Source organism: Cuculus canorus, chromosome 22 (assembly GCF_017976375.1).
Source record: "Cuculus canorus isolate bCucCan1 chromosome 22, bCucCan1.pri, whole genome shotgun sequence".
In the NCBI taxonomy this organism is placed as follows: domain Eukaryota; kingdom Metazoa; phylum Chordata; class Aves; order Cuculiformes; family Cuculidae; genus Cuculus; species Cuculus canorus.
In genome coordinates this window covers 7,194,424-7,214,314 of record NC_071422.1, presented here as the reverse complement: position 1 = coordinate 7,214,314, position 19,891 = coordinate 7,194,424, and the positions used below count along the sequence as shown (strand labels likewise).

The window sequence follows — 19,891 nt, the reverse complement described above, 5'->3', positions numbered from 1 at the left end:
TCCTTCATAAAACTGGGAAGCTGGAGAGTTTAGAGAATCTACACTATTCAGACTTGGGGAAGTCTGGAGATTTTGATGGAAAGGTAACAAAAAAACAAATGAACTTGCCTGTTTTAAAGTGTTCTTTAAATAACTTGTCAGAGCCTTTGAATCCGCTGAGCCAAGGAGTCATTCAGCTGGGAGGAAAACCAGCTTTGTTCAGTCCACGGCAAAGATATTTTTTCTATTAATGCCATGTGCTAATGAGCTTTTTCACAGCTTCTGAACATAAAGAACCTATTGGTTTAGTTCTCCTCAAATTTTGGAAACCAAACCCAAAACTGTATGGCTTTACAGCTCCTAAAAACATCAGCAGAGGTTAACCTCCAATCTTCCACCAGCTTACGTAAACACGGGAGGCGAAGGCACGCTGACCTCTGGCAGTGTGCACACAGCCAACACGCTTGATGTCTCAAAGCACGGGCAAGAAACACTAAGGTAAATACCAATACACGAACCTAGGAATATCAGATGCACCAGACCAAAGCCCCAAGGGATGACTCAGACAGGTTTCTTGCATGTTCTGAGTGAATAGTGCAAGACAAACAAAATCAGGACCCAGTTTTAATTGTTCTCTTCTTGAAGGTTCCCACTCAGAGCTCCGTGGTTGAAAGGGTGATTATTAAAAATGAAAGGAGAAACAGGTTTCATAGAAACACAGAATGGTTTGGGTTAAAAAGGACCTCAAAGCCCATCCAGTGCCACCCCTGCCATGGGCAGGGACACCTCCCACTGGATCAGGGGCTCCGAGCCCCATCCAACCTGGCCTGGAACCCCTCCAGGGATGGGGCAGCACCACTGCTCTGGGCAACCCTGGGCCAGCTGTCAGCGCCTGTTCCAACCACGGATATTTCAATCACACAGCCAAGCGCCTTCTCCGCTCCCCCCAAGACTATAATGATATCTTTCAGCCATGTCTTCAACATCCCACATCTTTGTTGGGTAAAAGCAAATGAACACATCATCATGTTCCCCATTCCAAAGCAGCAATTTCAGACTTTTCCCCGATGTTTTTTTCTTAAGCAAAGTTTCTTTCGCTGTGGGATCACAAAAAGTTCTTTGAAAATATCATCCCACGGTGCTGTGGCTTTCAGATAAAATACCGTGGGCATCGCTGCTTCAAGCAGCAGTAGTAAACGGCAAGAGCATGGCAAGGGAGAATGGGATTACCTTAAAAGAATGATGTCCCTGCTCATTAGTGCTTGAACTAAACAGTAGAGGATGGATTCCAGCTGCTCTTTTTGGTCCTTTTGGCAAGCTACTCGCCAAATCTGAGCCTTCACTTCTAAACAGATGGGTACATCGCTGTTTCGTGTGACAACTGTCCAACACTTGTGAAAAATAAAAAGGAAAGAAACAACCTTGTCCCTCCTGTCTGCCGCTGCCGGGCAAGGCGTTAATCTGTTCTCCATACACCGGGTTTCTGTGAGCATCAGGAGATCTGCAGAGCCCAAACCAGTCTCGAGGCAGGCAGTGCTGAGCGCAAGATCACTGCCCTCTGCTGAGTGAAGAGGCTTGAGATGCACAGGTTTGCTCCAAGAACTGAGTCCGACGAGCTCGAGTAGAAGGGTAGTGGCATCTGTTACGTTTCATTTAGCGAGCGGAGATGAAGCACCACTGGAGCCCACAGGCATTTTGGTGGTAAACCTAAAACTACTGACACAAAATACGATGAAGCCCGCTCCGCCTTCTGTAGATTGACCAAAGGAGATGCTCTATCTTCATGTTTGTGCCTAAACACTAGAAATATTTGACAACATCGAGCTTCTACTAAGCACAAGGTGCTTCACCCAAGCCAACGCACACATTGTCAAGTCACCACTTCAGACAAGCAGATCATCAGGTTGGCCCCTCCTTGTATGGTTACCTTCGAGTTAATTTACAGATCTAAACTTACTCTCCCTCTGATGGTATTCAGTTCCACCCCTATTTTAGTTTCACCTCTTTATAGATTTGAACAGAATTTAATTGTTCACAAATCTCGCTAACCTGTGCTTTGTATTACACAGGGAGAAAAGAACACGCTGCCAAGTCTGAATCAGATCCTCAAAAACATCCTTTCCCTTCAACAGTGGAGGGTTTTCTCTATTTTCCCCAGCTGTTTTGAGTTAGGCTACTTGAACAAGCTTATAGGATAACTACCTAATTGCACATTAGCACAGAAACAGAACACTTAAACTGTCACTTCACATTTTCAAGACGACTAACTTATTTTTAATGTAGTCCTCAGCAAGTCGGAAGGACAGAGAGGTTCCAACCAACGCAGTCCAGAATACGGAACAAACAAAAAAAGAAGCCGAGTGCTTTAATTCCACCATTTCTGTTTTTCTCTTTAAAATCTGTTAAAACAGCTTTTGTCTGGTTAGTTTGATCAGTGCTCACGTGAAAAGTCCCTGCGCTTCATTACCGTTGATGGCAGACTGATAAGACCGCATGGGAACTCTGTGTAAGGTTCAAGCCTTTAAAGAATCAAAAATGGCTCAAATGATGAATGTTTTGTGAGTAGAATACACTTATTTTGCCTCACAGACACAAGATATACACTGTATATGTTTCACAGTCAGCAAAGTCAGAGGTTGTTCCTTAGACTTCAAGCTATTTTACACAAAAGGAATATTCTCTCCCTGCTTCAGACTGGAAAATGGAATCAACCACATCCTAAGCACTCTGAACATAATCCAAGGTGTCAGCGCTGGCACCGGCACATACTTCTTGTAGGAACCTAGTGTCAAAAGCAGAGACAAGAGCAAGTGAAAACGCATCCTTGGGAGAGTTCAGCCCAATCTCTTCCCCCTCTACTCCCACATCTTCACTCTGAAAAGTGACAGCTCCATTGGTTGCAAACGAAGTGACAGTTTCATCGCTTCATGGTGAACAACTCAGACTGCAAGGCTGCACAGAACACCATCTAGGATTGCTCCAAAGATGCTCTATTTCTCTGTCTCTGATCACTCCGGTGCTGTGCGGTCTCCATTGGCTCACTAAGTCCTACAAGCACACCTGGTTCCACAAAAAAGCAGTTCCTGCCCAAGGCAATTCACCTTGCTAAGGCTGAAGCCTCTCTTGGTTTGTTTAACCCAATGGGTGCATGAATTTCTCAGCCTGGAAAAATCTTGGGGAATCACCAAGGTGAATCTGGAACCCACTGGATGAATCCCCAGTAGTTCCACACAAAGGAACTTTCTGCCCAGGCAGAAAGAAGCTCCATCACTCAAGACAACTTCCAGCCACTGAGTCACGTTTAGGACTGCAGAACTGTCCCGGCAACACCACAAACTCGTGGTCAGCGCAACAATGACAGCCACGTAGGGATGACATCTCCTCTGCCAGTGTTTCCAGTCTGCAGAAAGGTCCGCAGAGAGATATTTTTTTGCATGAAAAGGTATAACCAACACCAAGAAAATGAGCACTGCACCTACACTCACATTTCTTCCAGCAAAGCTCTCCCAAAGCAACGTGGCCTAAGGCACAGAGGCTCTGTTCCCCTGTAAACCGATCTCGGAGCAAGCTCCGAGAGATGAGCTGGTGCAATGATCTGTTCCCGCTCAGTGCTCAGGAAGAGACCATCCTTAAACAGGAAACCTAAAACGAGAAAAAGTGCCTTGTTAACTCTTTAGGCCCTGAGGCTTTGGCAGCAAAACATATGGTCAGAATTACCCGGCAAAGCAAAGCAGAACAGCTTAGTGAGGCTACAACACCCGAGGACCACGCTGCCTTGGTTTACGACGTTAATTTTTTATAATCTGAAGAACAAAAAACTTATTAGTCAAAAGCAGCGCTCAGTTCTTTCCGATTTCTTATGAAAGGGAGGCCTGTCACGACAAATACAGAAGCTTTTCAAATGGAAAAGTCAATTCTTTCCAAAAGGTATTGCTGCATTCTAGGCAAAATATGGTTTCCAGAAGCTTTAGGGCTAAAGCTGAAGCAGGTTAAGAGTTTTTCTTCTTAAGTAATCAAATGGGAAATTTAAAACAATGATTTTTCAAACAGATTCCATATATTCCTGTCAAAAATCAAAGCTAAATGTTTCCAAATTCACAGGTCAGCACTGTAGACCTTTAAAACAATCCAGTTACGCTGCAGAAGTATTATTACACCTTTCCTTAAAAAGTGTAAATTCTTGGAAAGTCCTCAAAAGAACCTACTTCATTAGAAGCAAGAGTCCAATCTCATTGCGGGCCAATTCTTTTGTTCTCCTGCTTTGCCATAAAGCTGTTATTTATTCATTCCTCGAGGTTGCTGCTCCACTGGCTCCTGATGCAATCCCTTCTATCTTTCACTGAATGGGGGAATTCAGATCCTGGGCCCTGCCCTCAGGCAAAACATATGTTCCACTCCAACCTGAATCCAACGAGGGTGTTTGTGAGGGAATAATTGTTTTATGTTTATTAATCACCTGCATGCAAATAGGTGCCAATAAAAACTGCAGGCAGATTCGCTGCCAGCCTCCCATGATCTGACAGCACCACTCCCAAGTTTTGGTGTGGGGAGTAATGAGAGCCTCCAACACGAAGGCACTGCTCCTTTGATATGCAGTGACAAAAATATCACATCAGCTCCGCCACTCGGCAGTGATGACTTCGAAAAGAGAGACAGGAAACCTGCAAAAACATTCAACATCAGTGGTAAAATAAATTAGAGATGCCGCATATTAAGCTCAACAACTACATTAATGCAACATGAAGGGGTGAGAATTCAGTCACAGAACTGGAACACTCCGACTCCACTCATGGTAATTGTGACCTGCCAAGAGAAAATCATCAGGCGGGGACTTCTTGGTGTAAAATAAATTTGAAGAGGTTTTTAAAAGACAAAGTAAATCTAAGCAAAACGCTTCAGGGAGTTCTACGCCCTTGGCCTTATATGAAAGCCATTGCAGCAATGACCACAGCAACCAGCTCATAATTAAATGCATTCTGGAAAGAATTAAACTACAACGCCTGATGGGACTTCAGTTTAGAGTTAAGATGTTCGGGATGAGTTAAGGTAGCAGAGCTGCCAAGTTTTGCTGTTACATTAAGCAAGTCTCAGTCTCTAATCCAGCTCTCGCTTGTTCCACAAAATGGGAACACTGGGTCTGTAAGGCTGGCAGCTCTCTGGGGAAGAGACTAACATTGGCAAAGACGCTGCTGGGGCAAGACGGAAAAGCTTTCACAAATACAGACAGCTCGGTCTGTCGCTTACCTGTCCCAACTGAGAACTTGGGTGCCGTGCCACGCCACAGCACTACCATTTTCTGCACACAATCCTTCCCACAGCCATCCTTCTGTTGCCAAGGTTCTCTTCCCAGGCTTATTCAAACATAAAACAAGCACCCAAACACAGCATTTTAAACGGTTAACTCATTCAGTGCAAATTCAAGCGGTCTCAATGAAATAGTTCTCAGAAGAATCACTTCTGGGCAGGTTGCAAGCATCAGCCACATGATCATTATCCGAGGCCGTTCCGTGAATGGAGTTTTTGTATGGAAGCATTATCTAGAGCCCAGACATACCAGTGATTATTCTCACGGAAGCAAAGCTCGAACTGGCTGAGGGCAATTCAAAGATACACAAAAAGTTCCGCAGTTCTATTTCTCATTGAGCTGCTTTCATGTACTTCTAAAAGCACAGACATATCAATTCAGAAAAATCACGCAGTTGACCCATCAATTTATATTTAAAATATTTAATGTAGTTATGAGCCAACTGCACCAGCAGGAAAATCTCCAGTAACAGAACCACGGCCAGGTGAGTTAAGCAACACTGGCATTTTAAAATCTATTCTACCTGAAAATCTGTTCTTTCCCTTGGATTAGATTGAAACAAAGTACAAGAAAAGCAAATTAAGTCTTTGAAACCTTGATTATTTTTGTTTTATAATGCAAAGAGTAGCAAAATCTTCGATAAATAAAGACGACGTTGTACATTTAGCATGAAATGCTTGTTTGTTTGAGCTGTCATTATGAGAGTGGATGACAGCACACAGTCATCTAGAAAATACACTACCAGTTTTCCCACACATAAGAAAACTTATAAGGGTTGGAGGAGTAAAATCTCAGAACGCGAAACAAAGCTACGTCACCCAAATGTGCTCTCATTAACAGTAAATCAAGTTTCACCTTATTTTGGGACAATTTACTTAAGTACTCTCAGACGGAGGAGTGGAATAAAAAGATAAAACTGGCTACATAAATGTCAATCTTTATTTGATCTCCCAGTGCAGTACATGACTCGCGTGCTTCAAGTGAATAGAAAAACCCAAAAGTGAACAAAAAAAGACTGCTGAAGAAAGATCTTGGGGGTTAGGAGGTTGCTTTTGCAAGGGGTATATTGTCCACTTCGTGGATGCCATCTTTGTCAATGAACCGGGCGTTGAAAGAAGCCAGATTTAGGATGAAACGTTTCTGAAGCTGTTACAAAAAGACAAAAAGACAAAGGAGATGAGATTCATTCAAAGCCTAAATAAAAGAGGAGAGCATAATATAAGCGATATACTGCTGCATATCAAAACGTCCATCCTGCTTCTAGTGACCTGAATTATTAGGAACTAGCATGTCTTTTTCACTATTGAGGAATCAATTAGTGTGCATTTGTTCCATGTTATCCACGTCAGACAATCCCAGGCTAGAGACGCAAAATACACAAGCCTGTTCACAAGAACATTTAAGCAGGAAGACAAGAGTGGGCTATAACTCAGGGCACATGCATCAAAAAGATACTTCAGACAAACTAAGAGTACTTCTTCCTGAACTTTCCCTAAATGTTTCTTCCCAGTTACATTCAATTCAACCTTTTAAAGACAAAGACTATTTTCCTACAATAAAAGCCTTGGAGTCTGAAAGGTTATGTTTACGCTAAAATTGATCGTGAACCTCAAGGTCAAATCTTTGCTTCAGTTAGATATCACTTCACAAGCTGGAAGTGAATCCCACTTGGAAGTGTAATAGAAGAAAGAGAAGGGTGCTTGCACTATGTTCAGAAGAAACATGAAAGGAATAAATCAAAGACTGTCTGTATCAATATTATGCTAAGCATGGAAGAAGAAGTAACGAAAAGCAATTAAGCTTCAAGTTTACATTCTGGTGGACGTGAACCGTGCTAAGACAATGCAAGCACCCACAAATCCTTTTCCTCAGTAGCCGTCCCACATCTGGACAACGTGCATTTATTACCCCTTCTGGCAAAGGCAGCAAAAAAATGCGACAGGAGGAAGAGGAAAATATCAGCAAATGAATGCAAACAAACGTTCCTTTCTCAAGATCATAAGGGTCTAAGTTTGGCAACTCACCTCCTCTAGACATTTTTTTAGGAGCTCCACAGCTTCCTCACGTGTGATACCTGGAAGAGAAAACATCCACAGATTGATTGAATTAGAGGCCATCTCTCTTAACAGAAACTTTATTAAATTTAAACAACTTTTCAGCTGAGCACCAAACCCTCTCCTTCCCAGCTCACAGAAAACACTTTCCAGATGTACTGAGGACGCCCTGCACCGAAGCGCTCACGCTGCAACAAGCCATTGAGAATCGATTTGTTACACTGAATGGGAAGCATGACGGAATTTTGCCTCCCATGGCCAGAGACCGAGCTTCGGAGAAGTCCAGCCGTCTCTCTCTCCTCGAGTTTATTACAGTTTTAAATCAGCTCCATCTGTCCACAGCCGGCTGCAAGTCAGTGACAGTAGGCGGAGATTGGTTTTAGTGCTACATTCCCTGCTGGGTATTAGTTTTAATAATGGGAAAGGCACGTGTGTGATGCCCCCGCTATTCTCACACATTAGGATAAAATCCAGCACTCTATAGGGCTGACAAGCCATGACAATGTATTGTAGCTCCCCGATTTTCTCTTTTCACAAGGAATAGTGAAAATAGAGCAGTGTCGTTTTGAAGGGACATGACTAGAAAACGACTAAGCTCTGTCTGATCCGACGAAAGTGGTTTCTGGCACTCGTTACAGGCCTGCGTCCACTGTTCAGGCCAAAGTCCTATTAGAATAAAAGCATCAATTTATAGCTGCATTTCTTGTAGGCGATAGATGAAAGGATTGTTAAGCGAACATCCCTGCTATGAGATTAAACTCAGCTGTGCACAGGGGAGTAAAGTAGTTTTGCAGCTAAAGCCAAAGATGTCAGATTAACGATACTCCAAGCTTTGTACCTTTCCTCATCTGCAAAGCGGGGATGGGGCCATGTTTATCCCTTGGCACCGTTAAGAACTGAAGTATGATTCTAAAATTAAGCTTTAGACAGGTACAGATACGTGCAAGAATTATGATCAAGAGATACCACGCGCATAAAACTGTAAACCAACTCAAGCAATCATCACCACCACCTCAGAGCAGTGAAAACAGTCTTTCCAGGAATGGCTTCCCACTTGTGTGTTTTTAATAGATCACACACAAAGCCAACTCAGGACACGGAGCAAAAGGATCCAGGACTGCCCTCTGACGATGTACAGGTCATCGCCAACAGACAAGCAAGCAAAAGATAAAGTTATCAAAATGTTACTTATTAAATGCAGATTATTGCAGCTAGTGGTCCAGGCAAGTCTAGTCGTGCTTTAGAATAAACTGAAGCTTCCTTCACTTACAGGCTGTTATGCTTCAGACAGGAAAACACTTTAAGGAGTTGGCTAGTTTCACATTTCCATTTCAGCAAAAACACAAGGCAATCTTAAAAGCTACATTTATTCAAGCAAAAACTCAAATTCAAATCCGTTGCATCCAGCATTTGTGCTGGATCATCCACCTCAGCAAACAGCAATCTCTCAGTTTAAGTCTTTAATTTATTAATCGATAACAGGAGAGTTTTCTTCTCCATAGGCTCCACTTACCTGGCTTGTAATAGCGGTCAAGGATGCTGAGGGTCAGGAACGCACCGTATCCATGTGCTGCAAAAGGAGCTTTAGCCAGAGCTGCCAGGTAATCCATGTAATAAAGGGCAGGACCCTCGTGGTCATCATAGCCAGCCAGGAGAAGGTTGACGTGGTAAGGGGTCTGCAAACAGAAACGGTGCGTTCATTAGAGCAGCCACATCCAGACCTTTGATCTCAACTCCTCTTTCCACCTACGGAGCAATTAACACAGTTGGTATCATAATTTTTGGCCATAAAATGCTACAAAGAACTACATCCCTCCTGTCTGCAGGAGATAATGGATCTCAGTCTAAAACCAATCAGGTCTTTGGGGAATATGGAATCCATAAGCAAATAAAAACATAAAACACCGATTCTCCTGAGAAGTAGTGTGTTTTCTTTTTTTTAAATAAGCTTTCATGGCAAACTTAAGAAAACTTTAATTATGTTTTCACACAAGATTCTTTCATCTCAACATAAAACTTGTGGATTTTTCCTGTCAACACATGAGCACAATGTGAACATTTTGCCATTTCTAAGAACTTCGTTGTTCCTTCATCACGCTCTCTTCTCAGTCACACGACTGTTAACCACGCACCGTTTCAGCAGGTATGAAAGCTTCCACACAGCGCTAACAGCCATACACAGTGTGACGCTGTCTTGTTAACTGGCAGCTAGAGTTTTACTGCATGAACCAATTCTAATCATTAGCATTGACCAACTTGACCAAGAAGAAGATCTAAGGAACTGGTTTGTTTCTATTCAAAACTGCTTCCTAGGACTCTGCAACATCCTCTTAGCAGTAGCTTTTCTGTTTGATTGGAATCAGGCTTTTTTTTAAATGAGAAATTCACTCTACTTTAGCTGCTGTTTTCTCTGATTCTTGTTGATGGCTTTGGCAAGAGCCTATTGAATCAGACGGAGAAATATCTACCCCTTACCCAAAAAGACCATGCGACTGCATTAATGTAGCCCTGGCTTTTTACTGTGCCATACTCACACATTCAGCCATTCCTTAGCCGTTTCCCTCATGTTTTAGGTTCAGCGTGTTCCCCCACAATGAATAAAGCAGATGTCCCTATGTATCTCCTTCCAAGAAGGGCACTTCATAAGATCACGGAACACTCAGGCATTGCCTTACCTTTAAATGCATCTCAGAAGAAAACCATGGAATTTTACATACATTTTTAAACCTGCTTTTATACACTCCCAGTCTTTTCATAATTATGTAACATTCCTTATTAATAACACTAACAGCATCTCTCCTAAACTGCTGGAAAGTCTAGATTGACAAAGCAACAAAATGAGAGGGGAAAAAAAAAAGATGATGCAACCAGCAACAGATTAGAACAAGCAACCGCAATTTCACCCTAAAGCCAAAACATTAACTTTATCACTAGAGAAAGTATTCCATCGTTTATTTATTCTGAAACATCACACAAGTTGATATTTAAGAGCCATGACACAAGATCACTCAAATTATTGTGTGACTTTGCATTAACAATGCTGGCAGATATGAGATCCTCAACCATAAATAAGCAGGGTTACACAGACTCAAACAAATCTGTGAGCTGCTTTTCAGTTCCAAGTTCTCCTACTCATAGCCTACGAGATAACTTCTCAAAACTCAAATGTAAATAAAGTGTTCCCCATCCCTTCCTATTATTCAAGAAAGGTAGAATTCAACCATTAGAAAATGCACATAATCAATTCACTAATTCTGTGATTAGAAACGAGATTTGCAGACTGCATCACTTAGTGTGACCAACATCTCTATGCTGGGACATCTCAAGCCTTCTGCCCATTCCAAAGGCACCCTTGGCTTTTGGACTTAAATCGATACTAACAGCTCTCAACTCTTTCACAGCCTGATGTGATTAAACAACTACCAAAGGAGTGATTCCTGTTAGAGGCAACATCTCTGATTCCAAGCAGTTTTGCGCTTTATACTGTTTGATTTAAAATAACTGCAGCGATTAAGAGACGTGTGAAATTCTTCAGAATTTATAGCTGAAGAGAACAGTTGTGATAAATACACAAACCAACAGGATCAGCAGTGGGAGGCTGGGCGGTGACGAGCGGCGCTGTGACATCTGGCGGAAGCCAAAGTCACAGCGAGGGGGGAAAGGTGGGCGTGAGGAAGCATCCCGCCAAGCGTGGACAAGGCGAGAGGAACTGACAGTCTTAATTTGGACTCAGGCCAGACCCTGCCACCTATAATTAAACATAGCATCATAACAAGGAACTGAATTTCATCCAGTCTGGAGGAGCAGGGGTTTATTTCTCCTGCCCCCCCCCACCACTGACTTCACTTTAAACATGCTGGCTCTGGCACTTAGTTTGTCTGGTGAATCCAGCGAGGTGCTGGAGCAGCAGACAGCAGAAGAGAACTACAGCACCACGCACACCCCTGGAAGCCACTCTGCTCCAAAGTAGTTTCTAGGTTTGCCTCAGTTACAACATATAAATGGAAATAAAGATTTCTTTCAGATCCTACTCTGGAGTATAAACCCCATATCTTAAAAAGAGATGTCATGAAAAACCACAGAGCGACTACTCAGTATAAGAAGAGCACGGTAATTAAATGGCTTTAAGTTACAAGCCCAGTGTCTCTACACTTGATATCTTCCACCAACAGAACAACTTCAAGGCACTTACAAGACAGCCAGCCCCAAGGTATCAGGAACGTGGCTTTACAAGAGCCACAAGGTTCATAAATTCAATCAAACTAGATAATGTCAAGAGGAACCCAAACGGTGATCAATGATAGAGAACAAGCTCTGTTTTGGGCTGGGCCAGGACTACAGCATAACACCTGAAAAATTGCTGTTCCAGTGTTAGCCACTCCACATCCCCTCTTCGCTCCCCCGTAACAGAAACAGCATCACAATAACAGGAAGAAAATTCTGATGGTGAAGTTCGTATTGTCGAGTTCTAAATCCTACAAACAAATCATTAAATGATCCATTTAAAGAAAAAGAGCTTTCCCCACAGAAAAGAGAGAACAGAGATCACTGCCGTGCGACAGTGGTGTCAGAGTGCGCCACTTGCTCCAGGGCATTGCCATCTGCAACAGCACAGCATTTTGTCTCCGGTAAATAAACACATCTGCCTTTGCCAGTGTCCTCCCCACTGTGCTGCCCATCTGGAGCAGGTGAGCTGGAAGACAGGAATGGGCTCAGGAAGAAGGGGAGACACAGGAAGGATCAGGCCTCAAGGGACACAGCAGCACAGTGCTACAGCAATGCCACATCCTGCTGGCCAACAAAAAGCCTGTTAAATTACTCCTGTCAGTGATATTTTACACCAGAGGTAAGACACGGCTGGCTCTGCTTAAGTGGGCATTCAGCATCAGCCTCGCCTGCAGCACCTGTGCAGGTCAGATGGCCGGAGACGAGCCTCCAGCCGTCTGGGATGGACACCAAGGACCACCGCTCCTTCATATCGACCTCAAGAACTGCACAGAGCTCCACAAAGCTCACAAACTTTCCAAACCACAGCAGAGCACAAGCTAAAGTAGCTTCACTGCCAACCATCATCCACCAAACAGGCTTAATCCACATCACTGGTTGACGAAATCTAAACCAGAAGGGTAGCATTCCAGGTAAGAGACTGAGGCAGGACCTTGTGCTCAGTTCTTCCACTGACTTGCTCTAACTTCAGCCACTCCAAAACTCGTTTCTTTCCAATGTCATCCAGGTCAGAAATGAAAACAATGATTTTGAGTCGTTCCTGCATATGAGGTCTTGAAGAAGGGTCTGGGCCTCACTCCACACATGCATAATTCTCAACGACAGGGCCCTGGTGTAAATACCAGCCTTTACTTGCTACTGTAAATCAGCATTTCAGGCCTGTGCAGGACAGTTTTAGAATAGCAACATCATTTACCCCATGTCCTACCCCTGGCAGAGTTGTTCAACTTCATTCTCAGTATCTTATTCCTTCTTGTTTTCTTTCACATTGAGAAGAATGTTCATTAAATGCTTTCTAACCTCAGATCTTTAACAGTCCCTTTGCCCCTTCACGACATCTTTCACGCTTTGAAAAAGCTACCATGAGAAAAATCAGTAATTGCAGTTAAGTAACGTGAAAATTACAGCTCCGACTTGGATTTGATATTTACTGAAACCTTCGTATTGCTGTTTACAAAAGGAGACTTGTTTTGCTAAGTACATCAAACAGCTCTGCTCTATTAAAGCATTTTCCAAGAAGATTAAATGGATTCAGTGCATTTGCATGAAATCTGACAACCTTATCGCAATGTTAAAGAGGCTTAAATTCACTCAGTTGTCCATAGCGTTTGTGACAAAATATTTATTTGGCCCAAGGCTGGAATTTTAAGACTAAAGTTGTATCAGTTATTGATAAGTGATGTGGTAGGTTGTTTAAACAAGTAAATCAAGCTATATTTTAAGAAGATATCCTTTCAGCAAAGTGAATTCATCGTTAAAGATAGGAACCACCACCTTTTTCAGGCTCCACCACTTGAAAATGGAAATTTTTTGCCTTTGCCAGCCTCTCAGCTATTACTCACTCGACTCCGCAGATAGTCAGCTAGGTTTCGTCGCGTAAAGTTTGCAGCTGCAGTAGGAGACAATTCATAACCTGGAGAAGAAATGTGTGTATTTGATAACAGTGCAAATACATATTCATGTTTCCCTTCCTGACTTTCCATTCCTATGTTGAAATAACAAGATATTTTTTAATGACAAAGCACCATTTATCTAGTTCCAGTTTAATCTGAAAGCTGCAAGCAGAAAAAGGGCCTAAAACCCCCAGATTGCTCGTTTATGCTTAGACCATTAAAATACAGAGCTTCAAAGATGGCAATATGATGGGCACAGGGCCTGAATTTTTCAGTCTGGTGCATCACAAAACTGGTAACAGTTGTTACGCAATGGCCATATTAAGAGAAATATTTTGCTAACAAATATATTTTTGTGATTCATATTAGAAATAGGTTAGCTGGGATTTGGATAAACATGGGTTTATACTATACAATCCAATCTCCATTGCTTCATCCTGCCTTCACTACCACCTTCGCAGAAATCCCTAATGCTGGAGGAGCTTTGAGAACTTCCCACCACCATCCGAGGGCAAACTCCACCTCTCATTAACTCGGCTCCCGATCCTTCAATAAGTGCTCTCCTTCACTCACCATTCCTCATTTTGTAGAGCTGAACGTTTTTCTGGATGTATTCTGCAAACTGTACAGTGTCTCCAGCCTCCCCAACGCACAGGAGCAAGATCTTTTCACTCATCTTAAACATTTTGTCATGGTCTGGGCAAAGAAAAATAACAGAGCCATGGTCATGAGAAAGAAGAAATTACTCTGCTGGTATCATAACACATCATGGTTTCTTTCAGAGCAAGAGAGTAAGAGACTCGGATAACATATCAGCTCCTGGAGCACGACCAAAAGAGTCTTCCTGAGCAAACTCCAACACCCAGTCTCTCGCGCAGAACACAAGACTCAGGAAACCCTTCACCAAAGGAAACAAAGCTGAAGGGCATCAAGTGCTTCCTTCCGGGAGGGAGGTATTTTGGAAACACATAGTCTTTCTTTAGAAACACAGGTCAAAACTTCACACAGAATACTTTCAGACAAAGTTTGCCATGATACGTAGTGCTCCCTGCGTTCAGGAATAAGATTTCTGCTCAGTGGCCATTCTACTTTACTTAGATACACCACATCAGAAGCAAATCCTTTAGTATAAAGCTGAAATATCAACAGCGAGCAAAAGCAATCTTAGGAAATCCAAAACCACATTCCATGTCAAATGATCCTCTCTTTCTGATATCCAGGACTGTCTCAAAAATGAGAAATGAGGCCTTTTTGGAAACATTTTTTTGCTTGTCATTTTTTTGTTAAAAAAATAAAATAAAAAAAAAGAAAATTTAGGTATTGATTATAAATTATAAACCAGTGCACTGATATACATGGAAATTGAGAAATGGTAAGCTACGCTCTCACTCAAAACTGCAGGATAAAAAACTTGTCTGTGTGCATTTGAGGGAATCCAAACGGTCCTGATGACAATGCTGAAGCCAACTCTGTGCTCAGACTCATCTAATCAGAGCAGAGTGGCACACAGGTATTTGAGACAGAAAAATCCAAGTATAACAGCCGTTGGTACGAAAGCGACCACTTCTCCATGCCATAGGTAGCTCTAGGGAACAACACTCAACTTCCACCTCTGAACTTCTCTTTCCATTTACTAAATGCTGCTGAATAATCTCTGCTGCAAAACAGGTACAAAGTGTCACAATGCCCTAATATGATTTCAGGAGTTACTTAAGTACCCACAGGTGCACAAAAGCCGCAGCTCTGGAGCACTCAGGGAAGGCCACTGACTGATCAGCCCTTGCACCCTAATTACAAATTGGAGCACATAAAGTCAATGCCAATACTATAAACAAACACCTGAATTCTGGGGGGGGGGGAATCTCCCTCAAAGACAAATAAACTCTAAGTATGTTTGCCTTCAAGTTTATCAATAAACCTACTTGGAATCAACGTTAACTTACAAACCACTGTGATTATATCTGTATTTTGTATCTGCCACCACCTTTCTAACATGACTGTAGTTGACTTTCACAGGCAGAAGAGGCCAAGAATGAGGATTTTTAAGCCTTTTGAATGAAGCTTTTGATAACTGCATCTAGTTATGATCTGAGGAGACCTTAGAGCAACCTTCCAGTACCTGAGGGGGCTGCAAGAAAGCTGGAGAGGGGCTGTACGTAAAGGCTTGTGGGGACAGGACGAGGGGCAATGGGTATAAACTGGAGAGGGGCAGATTTAAACTAGACATAATGAGAAATTTCTTCACCATGACAGTGGGGAGGCCCTGGAACAGGTTGTCCAGGGAAGTTGTGGCCGCCCCATCCCTGGAGGGGTTCAAGGCCAGGTTGGATGGGCCTTGGGCAGCCTGATCCAGTGGGAGGTGTCCCTGCCCATGGCAGGGGGGTTCGAACTGCATGATCGTTAAGGACCCTTCCAATCCAAACTATTCTATGATTCTATATTGTTCCACATCGATATAATGTTATTTTGATTCCAAGTGAAAGCAGGACCCGGCCCTTTGGGCACCGGGCTCCTCCCGAGGATCAGGGACCCGCGGGGCTCGGGCACGGGCTCCTCCCGAGGGCCCGGTCCCAGCGGCTCTGACCCGAACGGGGCCGCCCAGCAGCCTCTCCCCCCGCTCGCTGTACCCGGCCCCTCAGCGCCCAGGCCCCGCTCGGCCCCTCAGGCCTACAGCCTCGGGCAGGAGGACACAGCCCCGGCTCCCCCGCCCCGGCAGGGTCTCGCCTCTCACCGTGCTTCATCTGGACGATGCTGGAGGCCGCCACTGTGTCGGCGGCCACCAGGACATAGTCGGGGCCCTGGATGCCGATGAGGTACTCCATGGCGGCGCGCCGTGACACAGCGATGGCCGCCGCCTCGCGCGCAGCCGCCGGCGCGCCGTGATGACGTCACGCCAGCGGGGAGGGGCGGTCACGTGGCTCAGGGCAGAGTGTTTTGAGGGGGAGTAGAAGAAGGTGATATGGCTGCTGCCGCGTTGCCAGGTTATAGCGATGGGCGCATGGGGGTCAGCGTCCTCTCGATCCCCTGCGGCTCGAGGATCGGGAGTTTGGATGCTCGGGATCCAAGCAGCCCATGGGCAGCGGCAGGATGGGGACTTGCAGCCTGCACAGCTTTGTATCCATGCAGGAAGTGTTAGAACCAGGGGATGGTGTGGGTTGGAAGGGCCCTCAAAGCCCACTCAGTTCCACCACCTGCCATGGGCAGGGACACCTCCCACTGGATCAGGGGCTCCAAGCCCCATCCAACCTGGCCTGGAACCCCTCCAGGGATGGGGCAGCCACTGGGTAACCTGGGCCAGGGTCTCCCCACCCTCACAGCAAGAAGTTTCTGCCTAACATCAACAAGGGCAACTTCCCACCTCATCTACACTATAGAGTTTCTAAGATCCTGTACCCAATATACTGAGAATCATAGAACAGAATCATGGCACAGTGGTTGGAACTGAATGGTCTTTAAGGTCCCCTCCAACCCAAACTATTCTGTGATTCTATAGAACGACAGAATGGTTTGAGTTGCAAGGAACCTCAAAGCCCATCCAGTTCCATCCCCTGCCATGGGCAGGAACACCTCCTGCTGGATCCGGTTGCTCCAAGCCCCATCCAACCTGGCCTTGAACACCTCCAGGGATGGGGCAGCCACAGCTTCCCTGGGCAACCCACAACAGGACGTTGCTCAAGGTGGTGGAGGTGTCAGGCAAACCTGAAACCTGAGGGGTTTTCCATCAGGCACATATTCAGGACAGAAATCATGCTGGTCTCAGCCTTTGGTGCCATACCCAGCCCAAAGACACCACGTTTGCTACCGGAGAGCACAATTCTAGGGTAGAGTCTCAGTGCGGAAAGTGGAGGGGTGACCATCACACATCCCGCTTCTGTCCTGCACTCTGTGTAATAAAACCAGACTACCTCGGTGGTCCTGCCTGCAGCGAGTGGCCGGCTGCTTGCTGCCAGCAGTCTACCATGGTTCAAGAAGGAAAGAGAACACTCCAAACCCTCCTTGTCTGCTAACTGTTCCTTGGGCGCAAATTCCTTTGGAAATGAAATGACTGACACTCCCGCCGTCTCTGTTCTGTGTAGTCAAAGGGAACTGAACTGTGAAGAGACAGTGAAACCCTTCCAGGAGCGATGGAGTGATTTATGAGCTGCCCATCTTCCTGTGGCAGAAACAGCCCCTGGTGCCAGCTGAGCGCGGAGCCCAGCCCCGAGCGGCCATGCAGGCTCCCTGCAGCTCCCACCCATGTCTGTGGTGACAGCCTGTCGGTCCATAGCCAGTGGCTACAAGGGGATGCTCAGCCTGGCCGGTCCAGAGTCCCTCCTGCTGCCCCCAACACCTCGTTGGGCAGAATCCCTCACAGTCGAAGGGGCAAGTGCTGGCTCGACTCACCTATTGAACCAATAAAGGGATTTTTTTTGTCCATGACAGTCACCAAGGGAAAACTCCTTTTCCTATAGGCTTTTCCTATCAGTTGATGGCTTCAGAGCTGCTCAATGAGCTCGGGTAGAGAGCTTGGGTGGAATCTCTGCTCATCACCTAGCTAGACACGGGCTCTGACAGCAAGCACCGTTCTCTGCTATTTCCTTCTGTTCCTCCCCCTCTCAATCTCCTTAAATTTCTCAGGGCAAACACCATCTCGTCTTAGGTGACTGTGCAGCACCCAGAACCTTCCAGGTGTGGCTGTAATGTAGATAATTAATAACGAGAGAAACAAAACAAATACTCTAATTGCCTGGACACTAACTGCAGGCGCCGTCCTGACGAGCAGAGTCACTTCAACCGGCACTTGGTTTATTGATGAGGCTCTGCCCCTGCCTGAGCCCCATCTAACACCTTCCCTAAGTGCAGCCCCACAAAGACCCAGCCCCACGCTAATGGAAGGCGCCACTGAAGCGTTCAAACCCCGCAGCAGTTGCCGTAAAGGAGGCAGCCCCAGGAAATAAAACTCTGGATGCCACAGCACGTGGCAAACACCCAACTGCACCTACCCCAAGAAAGTCACTGTGTAATTAGGAGAACCGGGCATAACCTTTGTATCGTTTAAAAAATACTACACATGCCAAAAAAGCAACAGCAAATTGTCTTCAGGAAACGGGATAAATGAGTGTGAGCAGCAAATTCACCATTTTGACTGTTTTCCAATTGCCTGTAGCTACACTTGTTAAATTGAGTGCTGTATGCATAAATCAAACCAGGATGTTTTCTTTTACCTAACAATGGCCAAGCTCGGTGCCAGTGCTTCGGCATTTTCTACGTGCGTCCAATCTGCCGTTTCAGGCACACTTTCCCTTCTAGATCTGTACATCGCACACGTATCTACAGCCAACCCGACTCAGTCGCTACATTTGAGACCTTTTTAAGAGAAGGCTAATGAAAAATCAACAGCTCCCATCCCTGTTGGTTTTTATTGGGCCCTAGGATGCAATTAAATGTTAAGGTCGTTATTGAATTTTCTTGACAGACTGACTTTCCCTGTTTAGGAAGCACGTGTCCGTCCAGTACGCACCTACCTTTCTTCCTGGGGTGAAGGTGCTTCTGACATGATTCCATTGGTATGAGGACAGCTCTGCTGGGTGAGAATTGAGGAATGTTTTTGCCACAAAAGGGAAATCATCCAGGCTGTGGTATACCTTAAAATTGAATGTGCCTTCGCCTATTTTATTTCCAAGGCAAATATTGCATTTATTTGTATTTACACATGTGCTGCTGGGCCTTGGTGGGGGTTTCACTGTCCTCTGTGAGATGTTTTCCTGTGAGGCTGGGGAGACACTGGCCCGGGTTGCCCAGAGAAGTCATGGATTCCCAGTCCCTGGAGGTGTTCAAGGCCAGGTTGGATGGGGCGTGGAGCACCCCGATCCAGCAGAAGGTGTCCCAGCTGGTGTGGTACAATGCACAACTGCGGTACGGGAGGTATTTTTCATTCCAAGGATTGTTTGACTGGTGTTTGCACTGCCTTTTGCCCTTTGCTGTCATCTCTCTCAATATGGTATTAGTAAAGACGATGTTACAGTTACCGTAACGCCCAGACGAGGTTTCCTGCTAGGAGCTCGCCGTTCGCCAGAGAAGAAAAGGATCCTCGTGTTCCTGCTATTTCAGGTGCAGGAAATGAAGGCGCAGAGAGAAGTGATTTAATGGAGATCAGGGCAGGTTAGCAGAGTGGATAGGAATAGAAACGTCTTGATTCACTGAGCTCCTCTCTAGCTGCTGAAGCGTGCCATTTGGATCTCACAACCCCGGAATGAACTCTGCAAGGCTTACATGGAGCTTTGCTCTTAATCTCTCTGTCTGGGCTCTACAGAGCTCCTCAAGCTGACTTTTCATGGGCCTCAGCATGGTGTATTTCACCAGATTTTCCTTAGGGACAAATGTTGTATTGTTCCTCTGGTGCCCAGGCTGGTGGTCAGCCCTTGGTGCCAGTCTGTCTCTGCCTCTGTCCTCCC

The 19,891-nt window shown here is 45.0% G+C and overlaps 1 protein-coding gene across 1 annotated transcript; it reads right to left on the bottom strand.

Annotated features, from left to right (window-relative positions):
- Positions 1 to 6,205: 6,205 nt before the first annotated feature.
- PSMB2 (proteasome 20S subunit beta 2) lies at positions 6,206 to 16,349 on the bottom strand. Its single transcript, XM_054086624.1, has 6 exons — positions 16,189 to 16,349; positions 14,031 to 14,153; positions 13,407 to 13,477; positions 8,852 to 9,014; positions 7,309 to 7,358; positions 6,206 to 6,430 (listed from the first exon to the last, which is right to left on the bottom strand). Exons 1-6 carry the CDS (start codon positions 16,277 to 16,279, stop codon positions 6,323 to 6,325), a joined length of 606 nt encoding a protein of 201 aa, XP_053942599.1. The 5' UTR covers positions 16,280 to 16,349; the 3' UTR covers positions 6,206 to 6,322.
- Positions 16,350 to 19,891: the final 3,542 nt, after the last annotated feature.

What these genes read in the sequence shown, in the direction of transcription:
- PSMB2 (XM_054086624.1), bottom strand. Translation starts at nt 16,279, where the DNA reads ATGGAGTACCTCATCGGCATCCAGGGCCCCGACTATGTCCTGGTGGCC. An exon ending in CATCGTCCAGATGAAGCACG is followed by an intron (nt 14,154 to 16,188) that starts GTGAGAGGCGAG and finishes TTCTTTGCCCAG; the next exon opens with ACCATGACAAAATGTTTAAG. An exon ending in TGACCGCTATTACAAGCCAG is followed by an intron (nt 7,359 to 8,851) that starts GTAAGTGGAGCC and finishes TTTCTCTTCCAG; the next exon opens with GTATCACACGTGAGGAAGCT.